The 19,763-nt window shown below is 37.6% G+C and overlaps 2 protein-coding genes across 2 annotated transcripts in view; one reads left to right on the top strand and one right to left on the bottom strand.

The window, feature by feature from the left end:
• Positions 1 to 19,763, top strand: part of LOC140146127 (uncharacterized) — an 82,968-nt gene that overhangs the window by 41,640 nt on the left and 21,565 nt on the right. The window contains exons 15-16 of the mRNA XM_072167883.1: positions 14,095 to 14,221; positions 18,073 to 18,232. Of these exons, the coding sequence (XP_072023984.1) occupies positions 14,095 to 14,221; positions 18,073 to 18,232 (287 nt within the window). The remainder of the gene's footprint in view (positions 1 to 14,094; positions 14,222 to 18,072; positions 18,233 to 19,763) is intronic.
• LOC140146128 (uncharacterized) lies at positions 817 to 9,673 on the bottom strand. The gene is made up of 2 exons (XM_072167884.1): positions 9,444 to 9,673; positions 817 to 6,449 (listed from the first exon to the last, which is right to left on the bottom strand). Exons 1-2 carry the CDS (start codon positions 9,495 to 9,497, stop codon positions 4,437 to 4,439), a joined length of 2,067 nt encoding a protein of 688 aa, XP_072023985.1. The 5' UTR covers positions 9,498 to 9,673; the 3' UTR covers positions 817 to 4,436.

The raw sequence follows: 19,763 nt of genomic DNA, 5'->3' as shown, positions 1-19,763 counted from the left end.
TAGGATTTAGGTGTGTTTCATTTGGCAAAACAGGAAAATATTTTTTTAATCCAAAAAATTTAGTGCTGTATTTTTCTGGAATGGGAAATAGTTGTTTGCGTTCTGTGTCTGACATATTGTGCTATGGGTTACCTGTGCAAACCAGTGTAACTCTCAAGCTTAAAGATGCAAATTATTGTTTGAATTTGGGCTCTTGCCGATAAAGTGTCGGAGATATTTGGCCTCCATGAGCGACAAACCAATATGGCGGATTTGCATAGCGTTACACGCAGGGGCGAATTTGAGTAGGTAATTCTTTGGGTAGATGCGCTTTGGTCACATCAGAAAAGTGATTTTTTGCAAAGGTCAAAATATGATAGTACCGTAACCACTCGGGTATAAGCCAACCCCCCTAGATGGGAGATTTCACTTCAAAAATGGGGGTGGGCTTATAACCGGTGAGGGGCTAGTACTTGAATTTAGAAATAAGAAAAATCATCCCCATTTGTATATGCCCAATGTACCAGTAATTTCTATCATCTATGTCAATTTCTTAAAATTCTAAGTGTGGAATGAAAATTATCAACTGATATATTTTTATACTTGTTCTTAAATGTGAGAGAAAAGCATTAATTTGATTTAAGAACTTGGCCAAAATTTAGTACTGCGCTTATAGCCGAGTGCACCCTTGTTCCCAGAATGTTTTGAAAAATAGGGGGTGGGCTTATACCTGAAGGTGGGCTTATACCCGGGTGGTTACGGTATATAAATTTGACATGAATAACAAAACAACAAAGGACCAAACTTGTTTCATTTCAGTTTCATTTATTTCATATCAAATCATTTCATTTCATTTTTCATTAAAAAAAATACAGATACCTTCAGTTGGTTGGTACAAATCTTAATAGATAATTTACTTCTTAAATACAAAATGCTTTTCATAATTCTGGAAAAACTGTGGCATGATTGACAGGAATTAAATATAGTAAACATCATTTCCTTCATTAGGTTCGCCATCATAAATATTAAAGGGAGGAGATTTATGTACATATTGCCTACTATCAAATTTATTCCAATTTACTGCACCTCCATGATGCAGCACATTAAAAAGCGGGATTTTGTAGGAGAAATCAATTTTGAGTTCAGCATTTCTACTTTGAATGCATTTTGCAAGCTTTAAAATGACACCACATTTGCTAAGTGATAATCTATTATATCTTGAAAAGCATTTTGCCACAAAGCCCCCCCCCCCCCCTTTTGATGTGCTGCATCACATATGTGATGCGATCAAGCAAAATCAGTCGGAACTCAGAAATATTGATTTTGAGATACAGCCAAACAAAGGTAATATTTCCCTTTCTTTCCTGTTGTTTTTGGAAACTGTTTAATTGCTCATATCTTTGGAACTGGTTGTTATATTTCAATGGGGTTTTCTGCAAAATACAGCGTTGTAAATGCTTTTTACTATCTAATAAGAAACTGAAAATCTAATATTTCTGAGTTTCGACTGATTTTGCTTGATCGCATCACATATGACAAAAATGTACTCCTTATACATACATGTTACTTTGTACTCTATTTTACAATATTATTTTGGTGTACTGAAAATTTAGTCATAAATCCTCCATTTAAATCTGCATGGAATTGGCCTAGCACAGTAATTTTCTATTGAAGGATTATACAGCTTGATTCTGTAATCTGCTAAATTCCTCAATGGAATCTTTACACTCATGAATAGCTAGCCCAGGATACACATAATATTGTACATATTTGCTGTGTGGGAGATTAAGAATGTGTCTTCCATAGAGATAGCCATTCTAAATTGGAGGCTGTCTGAAATGGATACCAGTAATCCAGTATATACGACATACTTTATCCCCCCCCCCCCCCGGTGGGGTCACTCCCTGGCAGGGGGGACATGTTGGACCGTTACCACAAGTACAAAATACCCCCTTTCGCAGTTGATTTCAAGGACAAATCATGACATTTTACCCCCTTTTTTACTCCAGAACAAGGACAAAATGGTACTCTGAAACACCCCTATTTTTTACATTCCGAGGACACATTTGCAATTTTGACCCTAATTTCAACATTTCAAGGATGAGGCTTTTATGAATCTATGCTAATGACCCCTTTTTCCGCGATTTTGGTAACGATCGTGCGGTCAGTTTTGCAAGTTGAGTGACCCCACCAGGATTTTTCCACGCTACATTGATACTTGTCCAGTTGAAATCCATACAACGCCAATAGAAGTCAATCTCCCACACAGGGTGTAAATTTCAAATCTATTCAGGTAAACCCTTTTGAAATTCACACTCCCTGTGTGGAAGATTAAGGTAATGCCTTTGATAGGGGGTGTCTTGATTATAACTTGAACAGCCCGTATCATCTTACACTTGTATTTGTTTATTTTATTCCTCATAGATTTGTCCAAATTTTGGAAAGGTTTGTTTGTGTGTGGAATGATAAAAACCAGACTAACTATTGAAGTGTTTTGATTCTATTATTTTTAACAAATCTTCGCTTTTTGCACCATTCCTGTGTGATTGTGATTTGCTGTACTGTGAGAACATTACTGTTTTGCAGTTTTAAGGTACTACACCCATTGCATTTTTTTGCAGGTTTTTTTGCATTTTGTGAAGAAATGAGAAAAAAAATTAGTCAAAGTGGTATGCAAAATTAAGGGGCAAATCTTCTCGTTCTATTGGTGGCATCGATATCAATGTAGCTTACATGCTTTTAATGATACAAGCCAAAAAGAGGTACATCATCATCCCGTTACAAATTTGAGTTTATTTACAATTTCAGAACTGCTACCGTGAAACCACTCACCACACATATTTATCACTAATGGCAGACCCTAAAAGTACCAAAATGGGTTTTTTTTGGAAATGCATTAATTATGCACAGCGTTGAAAACACAAATATACATCAATTTCATGTTATCAATTAAATAAACTTATTTTCCCCCTTCCAGTTGACAATGATATGCAAAATGTGTGGTCACAAGGCAGCACATTTGTTTCAGGTTTGATAAGGTTGAAATTAAAGAACAGTCTATGCCTTGGTTTTCAATATTAGGTGAATTTTTGCTCAGTCTTCTGAGAAAATACGGAAGCTTACGAAACATGATTTATAATGTGAATCGCTATATTCACAATGGTAACAGCTCAATATTAAACTGATGGGTTTTTAAACTGGCTTTAAAGGCACTAACAGTGGGAGATTATAGGGTCTTCATGTCCTAAACCTGTGATATGTCAGTAGAAAGAAGAAGAATATTACTCAACAGAGTGGACTTTTATCCCATCCCATTTATGCATTTACATCCAAATATAAGTAGAGAAAATCCTAGTAAGTGTGTCCACTTTTCCCTATGGATTGGGCTATTCCATTTAAAATCCACACTGCCCCTGTGGAAGATTTAGCTAAAGTCTTCCACAGAGGGAGTATGATTTTCAAATAGAATAAATAAACATTTGGGTAAAGCTTGGGTAACTTCCATTTGAAATATTCGCTCCAGTTGTGGAAGATATAGGTAAAGCCATAATACAGGGGGAGTATGGGTTTCAAAATGATTAACCCGGACCAATTACATTCCAAAAACATACTCCCTCTATGGAAGATATTTCCAAAATCTTTCACAGGAGCAGTGTGTGTTTCAACTGGAATAGCCCATTTGCAGGGTGGTGTGATCAATACCTATTGAATATTGTCTATAGGGCCCAATGTATAGAAATTTTTGAATTTTGGAATGCCACAGTAATCCGACTGTTACTTTTAAACGAAGCTCTGAATCACACAGAAAAAAAACTCTGACTTGTTTGACATCATGCTACACACTACCACCAACAAAATTATTGTGCGAGACATTCGTTACTTTTGATATTTTAACTGACCAACAGCAAAGATACCCGCAACTGGTGGTCAGGCGGGGTCCCGGGGGAGTCACTTCAATTTGAAATGGATATAGGTGTAGGGGTGGCGCTTTCGCACTAAGAGCCATTCGGTGAGAGCAAAATGTAAAAAATATGGGGTCATTGGGTGAGAGCATGACCTTTTTTTAAATGGAATCTTTGGGTGAGAGCTGAAACAGCGCAACAGAAACCTCGAAAATCAAATTTCTAGTTCTAAATGGCTTCAAATTTCTTTGTTTTTTCAAAATAAGTGACAAAATCAGTGAAAGTTGCTGTTAAAATTAAACAAGTAAGGGTCTTTGGGTGACAGATCAAATGAAAAAATAGGGGGTCTTCGGGTGACAGAACATGTGTTCGTAAAAAAATATGGGGTCTTTGGGTGACAGCGACTCTGAAAAAGGGGGTCTTAACAGCCCTACATACGCGTCACCTCCAAAGTTGGAGTGCCTCCCCTCCCCCCGGCGGGGTGTTATTGCTACACAGCCCTGAACAGATATGTGCAGATGTCCATATACATGAAAGCAAGGGAATGTGTAGTCTTCAGTGTATGAAAAAATATATGATATATGACAGAATAAGTCCTGCTAAGAAGCAAAAGATATATGGTAGAAATCCTATCAATCCCACCCATATATTATTTCTCCAGTCTTTGATGTCTATAAAAGCTTCATTTGTCTTGTACAGTTTGATCCCATCATACTCAATGGTGGCAATCATGCTACCTGTCTTGTTGGACATTGGTAGGTATGTAATTGAGTTTGCCTGTGTTGTCACAAGATCCTGTACTTCAATTTTGTAAATTGGAGTGCCTGGCATAAATTGGTGTAGCAAACACCTGCCAGTTCTGTATGAATTGGTTCCACCAGATAAGAATTTAATAATGGGGTTCTCATGGAAATCTATCAATATAGATCTCCATGTGTCTCCATCAGATCCATAGAACAAGCTATTTGTTTCTGGATGGAAGCACATACCAAATCTAATGGCTGATTGTATTTGAATAATTGTAGAAGAACCTGTGAGCACATCGATAAAATAAATGCTATATATTGGATCTATGCCCAATTGTGAGTCCTGAGGTACGTATACTGCAATCTGTGTGTTATCTATTGCAGTTATGCAAGATGGGCCCGAAGATATATGTGGGCCGCATATTTTGAGGATGGCATTTCTTAGCTTTTTACCATAGGGGTCATAGATAATGACTGCATGTCCCTTTTGATCTCCAATGACTATGTTTCCATTTGGCAACAGAGTGACACTAATGAAAAACAATAAAAAGGAGTTTTTATTTGGGGATGTGTACATAGTACACTCAAATGTATAGTCATTGGAGTACACTTCAACGTACCCATCTCTAGCTATGATATACTTGCCATCGATAGACATTGTCATATCACAGACCTGCACCCTACCTCCTTGTCTTAGAGTTAAATTTTGTGCCTTCTTTTTGTACTTCCCATTTTCTTGCTTTGTGTATATGCACACATCACTTTGGTAAAGTCCCCCAACAAGAATCGCACCATCAGCACCCGTAGCTATGATATTTGTCTTTGCAGTTTTCTGGAACTGCTGACTTTTCTCTAACTTGATATGTGTCTGTTGGAGAACCACTTTGCCCAGTTCAATTAATTTCTGATTTTGTTTGAACCCCACCTGTTTTAGATGCACAAATCCACTGGAACTATCCATACCTTTTGTTTCAAGGATATTATTCAACTTCATTTTGAGACCCACCAGTTGAGTAATATTTTCTGTACCAAGAGCTCCACTTGTATCATTGATAACTTCTTGAATACCTTCAACATCCTGTTGCACTTCGCTTTGTAAATTTAGACATGGTTCTAAGTTATTACTACCTATTTCATTAAGCTCGTTAATCAGAGCTTCACTTTGCTGTTGAACTTCCTCCACTCTTTTGTTTATTTTCTGAGCCTCTTCATTCAAATGAGATCTAAACCTTTTCTCCTTTTGTGCCAATGCCTGTAGAGTGGCCTCTTTTTTAGCAAAAATGGACTTGACCTCAGTCAAAGACTTGCTGAGTTGTTCCTTCAATTCAGTATGTGCTGTGTCGATATCCTTTAGATCATGCCATTGCCTTGCATGATCATCAGAGCATTTTATACATACAAGCACATCACAGGATGCACAGTATAATGTTAGCTGTTTATCTTTATGTTTGCGACAAAATCCAATACCTTCATCAGAGGCTCCTCCATCTTTGCCAAATTTCTTGTGCTTCTCTGCCAGGTTACGTACACGTAAGTTAACTTTCATAGCATTCACACCACCTTTGGGAACTGATGTTTTCTTGCGACATTCTGGGCATGTGATAATGCGAGGTCTGGTTCGAGCTCCACCTTGGATCATTTTCCCCAGGCATGTAGAGCAGATCACATGGGGACAGTTTAGGTCAATAGGAACATGAGGATTGATAAAGAGTTCAAAACAGAGTGGGCAGGTGAGATCCTCTTCAGCACTTTCAAAGTAGGAGGTGGCCATGTTGGATTCTTTGTCTCTTTCAAGGTTAGAAGCTCTGGGTGCTTGTGGTATCTAGAATATACATGAAAAAAATAACACAAAAACCTGTAAGGTTTTATTCCCATTGATAGCAAAGCTTGCTATCTTATTCAATTAAAAATGAAGAAATGAGCCATGAGAAAATATATCCACATAAATACTTGTTCACCTGTAGCTGTGTGAGCAACTGATAGCGATGCTGTTTCAACCCTGATGACCCTTTTGACTTTTTGACATGTTCACGTTATATTGAGGATTTTTGAAATTGTAAAAAGTCGCCCAATTGGGCAGAAAATGTGTAAGTGAAAGTCCAAGTCACAATCTTTAATTGAATGTAGGTTGCACTGTCGTAGCACTTAGAATAAAGAAATTGTAAAAAGTCCCCTCCCAGGGGAGTCGTCTCTCTTACTCACATTCAGGCTATGCAATATGATTGAGGGAAACTATTCCAGAGGGAGTATGTAAATTAAATGGAACAGCCATTTCAGAGGGAGTATGTAAATTAAACGGAATACCCTTTTTTTTTGATATTTCAGAGGGAGTATGTAAATTAAATGGAACAGCCAATGGGTATGTAATTTAACTGTACCACATATGGGCCCTCGGGCCCTTGTAGTTTTAGCGCTAGCCTTGACAGAATGATGTGTTTGATGGGAGGAAAAGGAGGAGGAGAAGAAACCACAGGATGGCAATATACCCGTCCATGCTTCGCATGCGGGTGTAAGAAACCACAGGATGGGAAGATACCCTGCATGCTATTGCATGCGGGTATAAAAAGGGGAAGGGGGAAGAGAAAAGGGAAAGAAAGAGGGAAGAAGATCTATACTACTTTCATTGTGAAATTTGTACTCTGAAACACTGATTTTTTAGCTTCTAATATGCCAAAAACCAGGAGCTTCAGGGGGCTCCGCCCCCTTGACCCCCGCCAGGGCTTTACCCCTGGACCCCACCCGTTTAACGCTTCGACGCAAGCCGCTTGCTATGCTACAACTTTTGATCAGAAATTGGGAAATTTTTCAATCTTGCCCCCCCCTCCCCCCCCCGGAAGGTCAGGTCTGGTTCCGCCCCTGTTCCCCTCATATGCAGGATTCCACCCACCAAGTTTAAGCCTGATCGGACGGAGTTTGAAATTTGAACCCTCCGTGATCACCTTTGACCTCGGTTGACCTTCATTTTTTTCCACACATATATTTCACTTGTATGCAGGATGCAAGGTGATGAGTTTGTGATAGATGGACAGCAGATTGAGGAGGTGAAGCAATTTGAATATCTGGGCTCAATGATTAACAACAGGTCATGTTTTTTGAGGTGGGACCCAATTGTGTCACATCTTACAATTTGTCAAAAATCAACTCCTTTTTTGTATTTCTGATAATAATTCAAAAGGTTTTCACCCAAAACTATGTAAACATATACATTTTTAAAAAGCATATATTGTCAGGATTGCAAATCTGTAAAGTTTGAGTGGATATACAGGGTGTACCAAAAATATACAGGGTGAATCCAATGAAAAATACCTAAAAAATTTCTTTACCACTCCAATATTTCTACATATAGTATATTAAATAGGAAAATGAACTTGATATTTGGAATGTACACAATTATTCCTTTCATTAAATATTAGTGCTGGTATCGGCAAGCATTTTCATTGTCGACAATCGACAAAAATTAAAAAGCTGTCGTCGACTATTGTCGACAATCAGACCTAATTAATGTCCCAAAAAATCGCCCTATGGCAAATTGCGACGATTAAGGTTCAAAATTCGGCAACCTTCAGAGTGTACATTTAATACCGTCAACACGCTGCAGGGACTATGAAAACGATACATACTGGCAACGCTATAGTCATAGTTGCTTAGGGGTGGTGCAATAATTATGTGTACACCTGGGGGTGAATTCTCAAAATGGTCTGCCAAAATCGCTTGCCCCTCCCCTTTGGCCGTGCCCAAAAATCTTTGCCCCCGTCCCCCTTTCGACATGCCAAAAACCTTTGCCCCCCTCTTTTGACGTGCCAAAAAATCTTTGCCCCCCCCCCCTTACACATGCAAGATTTTGGGGAACCCAAATTTAAAACATTAAATTGTCTTATCATATAATATAATGCGAGCGCAGCGAGCAGGAAATTTTGCATATTTGAATGTGTTCTAATGTTTTCCTCCACCTTTTTAAGGCGTAATATAGAAACGGTACCCAAAATATCTGTGCCAAAAATTGCTTGCCCCCCCCTTTCGACCTGCCAAAAATCGCTTGACCCCCCCCTTTTGACCTGCCAAAAAATGCTTCCCCCTTCTGGCCTGCCAAAAAATCTTTGCCCCCCCCCTATAATTCACCACCCCGGGTACACATAATTATTGCACCACCCCAAATATATTATTTGCATGTGGGGTGAGAGGAACTAAGAAAATAGAGCATATTTTTCACGTAAAAAAAACCATATAAATAAACAAAATTAATACTCAACCAAGTAAACACACAAAATAAATTTTGTCATCCTGCTAAGAACGACCTTGACATTTGGCTAATCAACAATCGTTATTCAGTCCAGCCCCCCTGACGTCACATGGCATCCGTTCTAAAAATAAACCAAGATGGCTGATATTTAGATAAAAAAAGATTCATAAATTTCTTGTCGCATGAGATCTTTTGGGTTGCTGGTAAAAAAGAAGGAAATTAGCGAAGTTTCTGCCAATTTTTCAATTTCGATCGCAAAATTTCTGATATTTTTTGTTGATACATGCAAAGCTCTTGTCGCCAATCGGCAAAAGTGCTCTTGTCGACAAATGTTGTCGACAACGCCTTGTCGATACCAGCACTAATAAATACTCAACAACTTCATAATTTGTAGGGGCCTACACACAAACCAAATTGTGGCTATCAATACTGATGTTTATTGTTTATTTCTAAATAGAAATGGGGCAGACCACTCAAGCAACAGGGACTTGCTTTTACAGATCTGTGTGGTGTTTCAGAAGACAGTCTATGATCAGAAGTATTACAACCACTTTAGAGTTAAGAGTTTCAACATACCTTGCATGTACTGTGTGCAACAATGAACTTTACATCATTCACACAATGTATCATAATCCTTCAGTCAACTTCACAGGAGAAAACATATTTTAGTGGTGAGATTCATGAGTAGTTCACAGCAAAATAATATCGAGCACTGTACAGTATGAAGGCACATACTTTTCACAACAAAAAGTTACAAGAATGAAGGAAGTGAACTTTAAACTGTGAGCGCTAGCTAGAGTACAACACGTACCACACAGAAATTTGTGCACCTATACCCTCATGGTAAGTGTGTAGCAAAAGGTTCATAGGTCAAACATACCAATTGCTAAGTGTGTTTTGTGCATTCAGAGTTGGCGTCATTAGCTGTCATTGAATTACAAATTATTTGTCTATACGGAGACTTCAAAAATTAATCAAAATATAAACTTTTTCTAGTTAAAGTTTTCATCATTTGAATGTTATTGTAAGAATACATTAGGCCCTTGAAACTCAATGTTGAGTTTATCATCCCATATTTTTCAGCTCATAATGAGCCAACTTTTTCATATTATTCTTTATTTTCAAGGATTTAAAAACAGAAGGAAAAAAAAGAGGCCTTATTAATACTAATGCTTATGCACTTTTTGGGTATCTCTAGGCCCAATATAAATAATGTCACAAACACACATAACATTCAAAAAGTATATCTTGCATTTTGTTTTTCAAAACTTTAAATCAAGTTTTAACTTAAAGCCATATTATAACATTTTCATACAAAATAGATTAGCATTTCTTTGCCATAAAATGTTAGTTTTTACTGTCAGATATATGTCCCCTTTTATTTTTGAGCGGAACAACTACGGCAAAGCAAAGAAAATTGGAATTTACTACCAGCGCATATCAACGCCAATACGTACCACTCCTTCGGTCATGTTATGGTACGACACTTTGTTGTGTAGATCACTGCCCCGCACGCCGTGTTCGTACTGTGTGTTATGAACATCGTGTATGCATTCGACTAATAATTCCATCGTAATAATAAAACGCCGGTTCCATCGTTTTATTCAAAATCTCGGATTTTGACAAAACTACAGCACCTAGAGTCTTGATTTTTGCAGGGTATATTGGTTTAATAAAGTGCAATATAATCGTGTAAAAAATGAATTTCAAAAATGTTATAATATGGCTTTAAGGGGCTGTGCAATAATTTTTAGCCCCCGGGTGTAAAATTTTTAAACGGCTCGCCAAAAATCACTTGCCCCCCGTCTCGGCCTGCCAAAATATCTTTTCCCCCTACCCCCTTGCACATGCTGGGATCCCAGTTTGCAAACCTTAAAATGGTCTAGAGATATGTTGCAAGCATAGCAAGCAGGAAATTTTGCATATTTAAGCATTTCCATACTGTTTTCCTAAGCCCTAGTGTGTATTATTTAATATGTACCTCATGAATGTGTGCCATGAATTGCTTCCCCCAGCCTCTCCCCTGGCAAAATTCCCCCCCCTTTGGCTTGTCAAAAATTTCTTGCTCCCCCCCCCCCCAATTTTACCCTCCCACCAGGCCTCATAATTATTGCAAAACCCCTATGACTGTGCAGAATTAGTCTGAATATAAACTTTTTTAGCCTTTTCCAGTTAAAACCCATGCACCCTGTGGGAGACATGACATTAGTCTTCCACACATGCAGGGAGTGTATATTTTGAATGAATGAGTGACTCCTTTTAAAAACTAAAAAAAAATATTCTTTATCTCAAGAAACAAAATTGCCTTACAGCCGGGCCTTACATATGCCAACATTACCCAGGAAGAAGATTCTTTGAACTTACACCAAGTAATTCCTTTTTCGCTGAAGGCATTCTATAAACAAATTGACACCTGATCAGGGGTAGCACTAGGTTTTAAAACCAGGGGTTCTCAGAACCCCTGAAACCCCTGAAAGTGTTAAAAATATGCGCTCAAATCCTAAAAAGAGGGGTTCTCTAGTCATGAAAGTATTGAATGCCCGTTTCAATATATCACTATCAGATTTTGTGATTTTGGTTATGATGTGTAAATAGTTGAGGCCTGGCAAAAACGCGATCTCCCTTTCACACCGCGATTCTCGCTATATTAACCAACTATCTGGCTTTTAAAGAAAGTTCCCACGCAGTGTAGGCCTACTTGCTATAAAAGTGTTGCTTTATGCCATAAAAGTTCGCCGAATTCCATAAAATGCAATTCAACTTCGGCAAAGTGCAGAATTCAACAGCATTGCAAGTCACATGGACGAGTGAAAAGGCCATGATTTACTCAATAAAAAATGACATTTCATTGCAAATGAGTTCAAGTTTAGGCCAAATATCATGATATTTATTGAATTACTGGAGTATTTTGAAGTATAAAACATAATTCAAGGGCAAATTTTTGTCACTTTTTTTTTTTTTTTTTTCGTATTTCACCGCTGGCATATCTCTACACACCACCCTTGAAGCATTTCTTACCGATCCCTAGAATTATAAATTATCAACTCACGTACGTGTCGTCATTCAGTACTGCAATAAAACTCATCAGTGATTCTAGACAATATCACAATCTGTGTTAAATTACGCTGGCGGTGTGTATTTTATTTTTATTTTTAAATTATGTTACAATGCTACGGCCACTTCACTTCAACATTTATGTTATTGCATTTTATGTTACATAATTTCTGGACAGGTCGTAAATATTGGAGATCGAAGCTTTTATTTTTCTTTCACATGTTTTCATTTTATGCGCGCATGAAAACCCCTGAACTGGTATGCAAAAATGAATAGATGCGCTCAAACTTAAAAATATGCGCTGTACGCGCAGAAACGCAGGTTAGCGCGACCCCTGCACCTGATATTAGCCCCTTCTTCATTCATTCAAGGTTTATTAGAAACTTAACAAATAGTTATAAGAAGGATGAATAAATAATATCTGAAAAAATGACATTGTTTAATTTGTTGTACCATCACAAAATGTGGTTCATTTTCTACATGTAACCTTTTTATGGGACACCTTGTACCAGTAAAGCACGTCCGTGTTATTCCTGCGATCAGGCCAGGTTCTGGTTGAGTCGGCATTGCCAGACATGCTGTACTTCACCAACTTTGTTTTGCTCTACAAATGAATACCGACCCTAATTTTGGAAATTCCAGAAAAAGTTTTCTATTTTTCAACATTTTTGACATCCTGAAAAGTTTTTTTACAGTTTCTATGACCTTTAAAATATTAACTGTTGAAGAGACTCGGCTCCAATATGGTATTATATAGTTTCTAAAATTCCCAACGAAATTACAGTTGTTAATGTGGCGCAGCTGTGTCATTGAACGCCAGGTCCGAGTTCAATATCCCTGATGGGGGCAGGTTTTTTATTCCTATCCATTTTTAACCCAGACATTTTTACTTTAATATGAAATGTACATATTGGAAGGGGAAATATATTTTGTTTGCTTTTTCTGAATCGGTACTGCTCTGCGTGGATGCTAAAAGTAGCTAAAAATGCAGCTTGGAAAAACAAATTTTACCGTTCAACGTATGGACATTGCAGCATAGGCCCATTGTCACTAAAGGGTATCTGTTTTGCTTTCGATATTGGCTTATTTGGCTATTGATACACAAAAATCTATCAAGAACAGGAAGTGGAATATGAAAAATATACTAGAGTATGCCATGGTTAGGCCAAAATAATGATTTGTCTCAAAGCTCACGAGTGGTTTGAAAACAAATGCAAAATGCGATTTTTTTTTTTTTTTTTTATTCCCGACTTTTTTCATGGTATTTGGAGAAAAAAATCTGATTTTCGCCGAATTTTTCTGGAAAAACTAAAAAAAATTTTTTTTTGAAAAAAAAAAAAAAATCTGCATTTCTTTTTTTCCCCAAATCTCACGATTTTACAAATGCGTGCACGAGCTTTGAGACAAACCTTTTTTTTGGCCTTATATGCCACCCATTCAAAACTGATTGTGGGAACTAGTGGTATAAAAATCTCACAACCTAGCGTGTTGTCAGTGCAACCACGCACGCACTATGGCACATGAACAACAACAGGAATTACGGCACATGTTGTTGTTTGCCTGCCCAGAATGCAATTCACACATACTAAGGTATTGGATGGCAAATTTTGCTATTTATTCACATTTACGCTGACAATGCTTTCGTTTTTTTCACATAGCTGCATAAAGGGGACGATATTTAATATTATATCTTGGTGATATTTAATATTGTATGTAAGTTTAAAGACAATCCATATCCAAAACCAATATAGTTTGATCAGCTCGTAATAGGCGGGAAATGTTAGGCTTTTACCACTACGCCGAAAAGTAGACCCACGTTAAGAATACTGTTAGTTGACCTGTCTGGTCTATAATTTGTGTGTTAAAGAAATAGACAAAATATAGCACTTGAATTAATGATTTGTGATGCTTCTGGATAGACATCACAAGAAAATTTTTAAAAGAAAACATTTTGATATTAATCCGCGATGTTATAAGGTCCGCCGATTACGAGCTGTTCAAAGTATAGGGTTACCCCCTTTAATTTAACATGCCATACAATTTCAAAAGCACACATTTTTCATAAAAAAATTAATTCCATAATAGGTCCCAGCAACAATATAGCTATATTTGTTATGCCTGAGACTTTGTCTTTTTTAAAGACATTTCTTGTCACTATGTTATATATTTACAGTGCCTAATGGATCTGTGGTGAGTTTTACCAAAGATATAGAACAACACTTTGCATATGTAGATTTGACACTAGTTACATGGGATAGACAGCACGGCTACTGGAAACCAAAAGGAATGACTGGAGATAAGTAAGTTCTTTTAGTTTTTATTTATTTATTCATATATTTGTTTGTTTGTTCGTTCGTTCATTCATTTATTCATTCATTTCTGTGAATAAATTCATCAGGATAGTAGTTTATCCATAACACAAGAAATTTCATTATAGACGAATCCAATTTCACACATTCCTAAACCTCAATGGCAGCCATAGCCGCGACGGAGACCCAGCTATCTCACCTAAAATGTGAAATGATGCGGCCTTGAAGGGCATTTTGAACTGCATTCTATCACCCGTGTTACAGGTAGACAAAAGAATGATGACAGTTTACAACACAAAAGAATCTAACATAGAATTTTAAGTGGGTTTAATCCACCCAATTGGGCACTCACAACACCTGTTTGGTGCATGCAGGGACCCGATAATGGCCGACCAAATCCTGACCATGACTTGGCTTGTTGGATTCGTCTATATCAAGACCAACCAAAACTTACATTTCTCAATGTTTCATGGTCTTGCAACACAGGGAATGATGCTGCTGGACCAAGATCGCACAGCACTTCAAACAACAGCATGCACTGCTGATGAAATCAACTAATGGTTGCATCCAGAAATGTAAATAGCTTTGACTGGTCTCAGTATAACGAATTTCTTGTGTTACTATTTATTAATGGTTGAACAATTGAAGCAAGCAGCACAGTTCATGTCCCATTGAAAATCATTTCCAACGATTACCCACTCCTCAGTAGAGCCAGAAAGACACTACCTCACAAAACATGGCATCAATATATAAAATAAGGATAAGGGAGACACTGGGATGTAACCAGAGGTGGGCAAGTGTAGCTTGAGCCTGGGACAGGGCACTTCAGGGTTTGGGTGATGTATAGATGAGTTGACATGTGTTTACATTTGATACGCCCTCTGTTGGTGTGAGATTTAAACTGCCAGGCAAAAAACACTATAGTTTACATGGAAGAAGCTGATTTTTATTCATTAACTTTGATTTCAAAGCAAATAATACTAAAAATTTTATCAAACTTGTTTACAAATGCATCAAGCTATATACATAATATCATACAAACTTCAAATGTTTTTAAAAGTTGAGTTTTGAAAAGATTTAGGTGGTCTGCCATAGACATTCCTGTGTTATTTTGCCTGGCATGAAACAACAGAGGGCGGTCTAAATGTAAACATGTGACATCATAGGTCAACTCATCTATAGTGGGCTGTTTTAAAGGCCCCTGCACCTTTTCAGCATTACTGTCACCCAAAGACCATATTTTTGTCAAACCCATGCTCTATCAAAAGGCCCCCTTTTTTTAAAGTCGAATATACCCGATGACCCCCTTTTTTAAAAGTCATACCTGCTGACCCCCTTTTTTTTTGGTCCGGCTACATGATGACAAGGGTTTACTTTACCGCACAAGACACGCATATTTACGCGTTCAGGCACTTTGCGGCCCCCTTCAAATACTAAGTCCCAAAGTCCCAACGCGTATAAAATCTTGAAAATGTACACGTTCAAATATTGCAAGATTTGAATAGAGAAACACCTGAATGTGACTGATATTGTGCATTTATTATCGGCTTTTGGCATTTAGGACCTGCTCCCGATATGCAGGACCCAGCATATTTTGTCTGCATCGATTGCGAGTCTGAAGACTTGTATAGTGTCAGTTTGTGCTTTCTACATTTGCCAATTTAGGCCCTATATGTAACACAATTTATAGGCCTACAATAATAGGGAAAATGAAAATGTGGCAACGAAAGGCTTCATGGACCGTCATTTCTCAAATTTTCGGCTTTTCCAACTGTTCAAACTTAAATTTTACACAGTAATAGTGCCAAAATGGTCCATCAAATCGATTCAACTGCATCTTCATTTTGCAAAATTTTCCAAGTTGAGGGGGGGACATCCCCTGCGTAGTTGGTAAACAAATGGCCACTTTCACTTCTGCTTTTGACATTTGCCAATTTATGTTTAAGCTCAATAGGCCTACCATAATAGGGAAAACTTAAACGAAAGGCTCCATGGACTGCTCATTTCACAAATTTTCGGCATTTTAAACTTAAATTTTACACATTTAATAGTGCCAAAATGGTCCACCAAATCGCTTTAATTAGGTCTATATTTTGCAAAAATTTCTTCCTTCTCAGGGGGCATTTTTTACATTTTATTATTTTCTTCTAAATTTGCCCCCCCCCCCCTCTTCTGACTGCTGTAAATCCACCACTGCTCCAAAAACATACACATTGTTAAAAATGTCTTCAAAATAATATTATAAAAATAATACCCCTTGGACAATGTTTTGGACCCCTTCAGAGGGAAAATTCACAATTGAAAGAGTCCAAAAAATTTGAAAATACCCCTTCAACAAAATGCTTAAAGAAAACCTTGATGATGACCCTCTTTTTTTTCTAAAATTGTATCATCAAAATGCCACAATATAATACAGAAACTTTTAAATTATGTTATTTCAGCAAATTTGTATAGTAAATTTGGGAAATGTGGGACAAGAAATAGAATTTTGCTCCAGTTTTTCACAAATTTTTAAACCGATGACACATTTTTTTGACATTTAATACCCAATGACCCCCCCATTTTTTTATTTAGGTTGTACTCAATGACAACTTGTGACATTTCCCTGTCCCATAGAAACCAATGGATAAGAATAAAATTGGCTGACTTTTCAACATTGGCTCCCACGACTTCCGGTAGTTTCCTGTTCCTTATAGAAACCAATGGACTAGAGAAAACTTGGGTAATTTCTTGATTATTTGACCCACAATTCGGGCTGAAATCTTTTGGCAACTGAACCTCCCTTGTCCGGTGAATGGGCAGTTTATACAGAGGTCTATGACTGAGCTCTCTCTGACACTGCATTTACTCTTCTCCTACCCTCTCATTTCCTTGAGTCTATATAGTTATATAGGGACCCTAATACTTTTTAAAATAAGTCGAAAAATATTTTACGAAATGTAAATATATAAAAAGGTATGTATAGCCCTGTTTGTTTTACACATGTGGACCAATTTATAGCGTCACACATTATTGCGTTCAGTCACAATGGTTAATTGTGTAAGAAAAGAGGCCATTTTAAAAGTTGCACCTGAGTCCATAGCAGTCAGGTTTTCTTTAACAAACACATGAATAGACCTGGCCTGCTGCATTGTTTGAGAGTTGATTCCTATGGACTCAGATGCAACTTTTAACACTGTTTAAAGCGGTTTCTTTTTTTACATTATGAACCATTGTGACTGAACGCATTGACGTGTGAGGCTATAATTTGGTCCATATGTATAAAACAAATAAGGCTACCCAAACATTTTTACACCTTTGCATTTTGTCAAATATTTTTTCGACTGAAAAAAAGTATTTAGGGGGGAACTTATAAGTTGTGGACCCTATAGTTATATGCCACTTGGAGTTAAGGATCAGTCACATACATTTTTGTCCTGGCTGCAGAGAAATCCTGCATTTGTGTGTGCAGTACAAGCTGTTTATTTGATCAATTTCATCTTATACAGGGTTCCCGCGGTCCTTGAGAGTCCTTGAAAATCCTTGAATTTGAAAACACCTTTTCAAGGCCTTGAAAGTCCTGGAAATTTGCACAATGTCCTTGAAAGTCCTTGAAAATTGAAATTTTACCTAAAGTATAATTTTGACAGAGGAGCTGTCACTTTCGTTAATACGTGCCGTATGGAGAGCCACATCATGATTTTGTGTTGTGGCAAGTCCTTGAAAATCATGCTTTTGGACCTTTAAAGTCCATGAAAAGTCCTTGAATTTGAAAGGCTTCAAGGTGCGGGAACCCTGCTTATAGAATGAGAATTAATTACTTACAGGAGATATTTTAATAATGAATTTCACATTTTTATCAGAATTACAATCCAGAACACTGATGGACCTCTACCGACAAACCCACCATCTAGTCCAACTACAGGGAATAGCCCTACATTATCCAGAAGAGGGAGTGCTAAGACAATAATTGATGATGAGAATGAGGAAGACGATGCAAAGAGCCAGAAATCCATCAAATCGGTGAGTTTGGGTCTCATATGAGAACCCACCATCTAGTCCAATTGCAGTGAATAGTCCATGTTATCCAGAAGAGGGAGTGCTAAGACCATAAATGATGAGAATGATGACGAGGATGGAAAGAGCCAGAAATCCATCAAATCGGTGAGTTTGGGTCTCATATGAGGGAGAGGGGAGAGTAACTCCAACAAACCTACCATATAGTCCAACTGCAGTGAATAGTCCATGTTATCCAGAAGAGGGAGTGCTAAGACCATAAATGATGAGAATGATGACGAGGATGGAAAGAGCCAGAAATCCATCAAATCGGTGAGTTTGGGTCTCATATGAGGGAAGGGGGGAGTAACTCCAACAAACCTACCATATAGTCCAACTGCAGTGAATAGTCCATGTTATCCAGAAGAGGGAGTGCTAAGACAGTAATTGATGAGAATGAGGAAGACGATGCAAAGAGCCAGAAATCCATCAAATCGGTGAGTTTGGGTCTCATATGAGGGAAGGGGGGAGTAACTCCAACAAACCTACCATATAGTCCAACTGCAGTGAATAGTCCATGTTATCCAGAAGAGGGAGTGCTAAGACCATAATTGATGAGAACGAGGAAGACGATGCAAAGAGCCAGAAGTCCATCAAATCGGTGAGTAAGGCCTAAAAAAAATTGTTTGATTGGCGTAACATAAAAAAAATTTAGGGTAGGTAGGTCGGGATTTTTTTTTTTTTACTTTTTAAACTGTAAATTTCGTTTGATAAAGGCTTTGGAACTTTTTTCTTTAAATTTTCTTTATTTTTTTGCAAAAAAAAAAAAAAGAAAAAAGTTAGGGTCGGGCCTAAATTTAGGGTAGGTCGGGTTACGCCAATCAAACAATATTTTAAGGCCTAAATTTGGAGGTATTTAGAAATGAGGTACTCTAACAAACCCACCAGTCCCAAAAAGTCCAACTGCAGGGAATAGTCCTACATTATCCCAAAGAGGGAGCGCTAAGGCGATAATTAATGGGTCAGTCCATATGAAATCAAGGAGGTCCCCCACCTGACCCCCTCAGATTTGCTTTATATTTCAGTCATATGTTGTACATGTAAAAATATTAAATATCTGCAAATTTGAGCTCTGTAGCTCTTACGGATTTTCTGTGGCAGCCATTTAAAGTTGGAGTATGGGGGTCTAAATTTGGACTCAAAAGTTGCCCTTTAAATAAATTTCATCTTTGGGAGTCTGTGAATGTTGAATTTGCAATAAATTTCATCTTCGTGAGGGCGCTGTTCGAAATGTAAATGAGTTGTGACCTCAATTTTTTGGATATGTATTGTATTTATCCTATATTTAGCATCAGTGACAACAAAAAATAATTACCGGGTAATCTGACAAAATGGTCAACTTTGGGCTTGTCGTTTTATATGAAGTCAAGCCTGGTGGATAGTCACAGCGTTTCTCTCGCAGCGGCAAATCGCCGCGATTTCGCCAACGTGTGCGACTTTTCGGCGAAAGTTTGCGACTTATCACGCTGTCAATTGCGAGAAAAAAATTATAGGCTGG

Source organism: Amphiura filiformis, chromosome 2, assembly GCF_039555335.1.
Source record: "Amphiura filiformis chromosome 2, Afil_fr2py, whole genome shotgun sequence".
NCBI classification, from domain to species: domain Eukaryota; kingdom Metazoa; phylum Echinodermata; class Ophiuroidea; order Amphilepidida; family Amphiuridae; genus Amphiura; species Amphiura filiformis.
The sequence above is the reverse complement of the archived record's forward strand: the minus strand, read 5'-3'. Positions and strand labels throughout refer to the sequence as shown.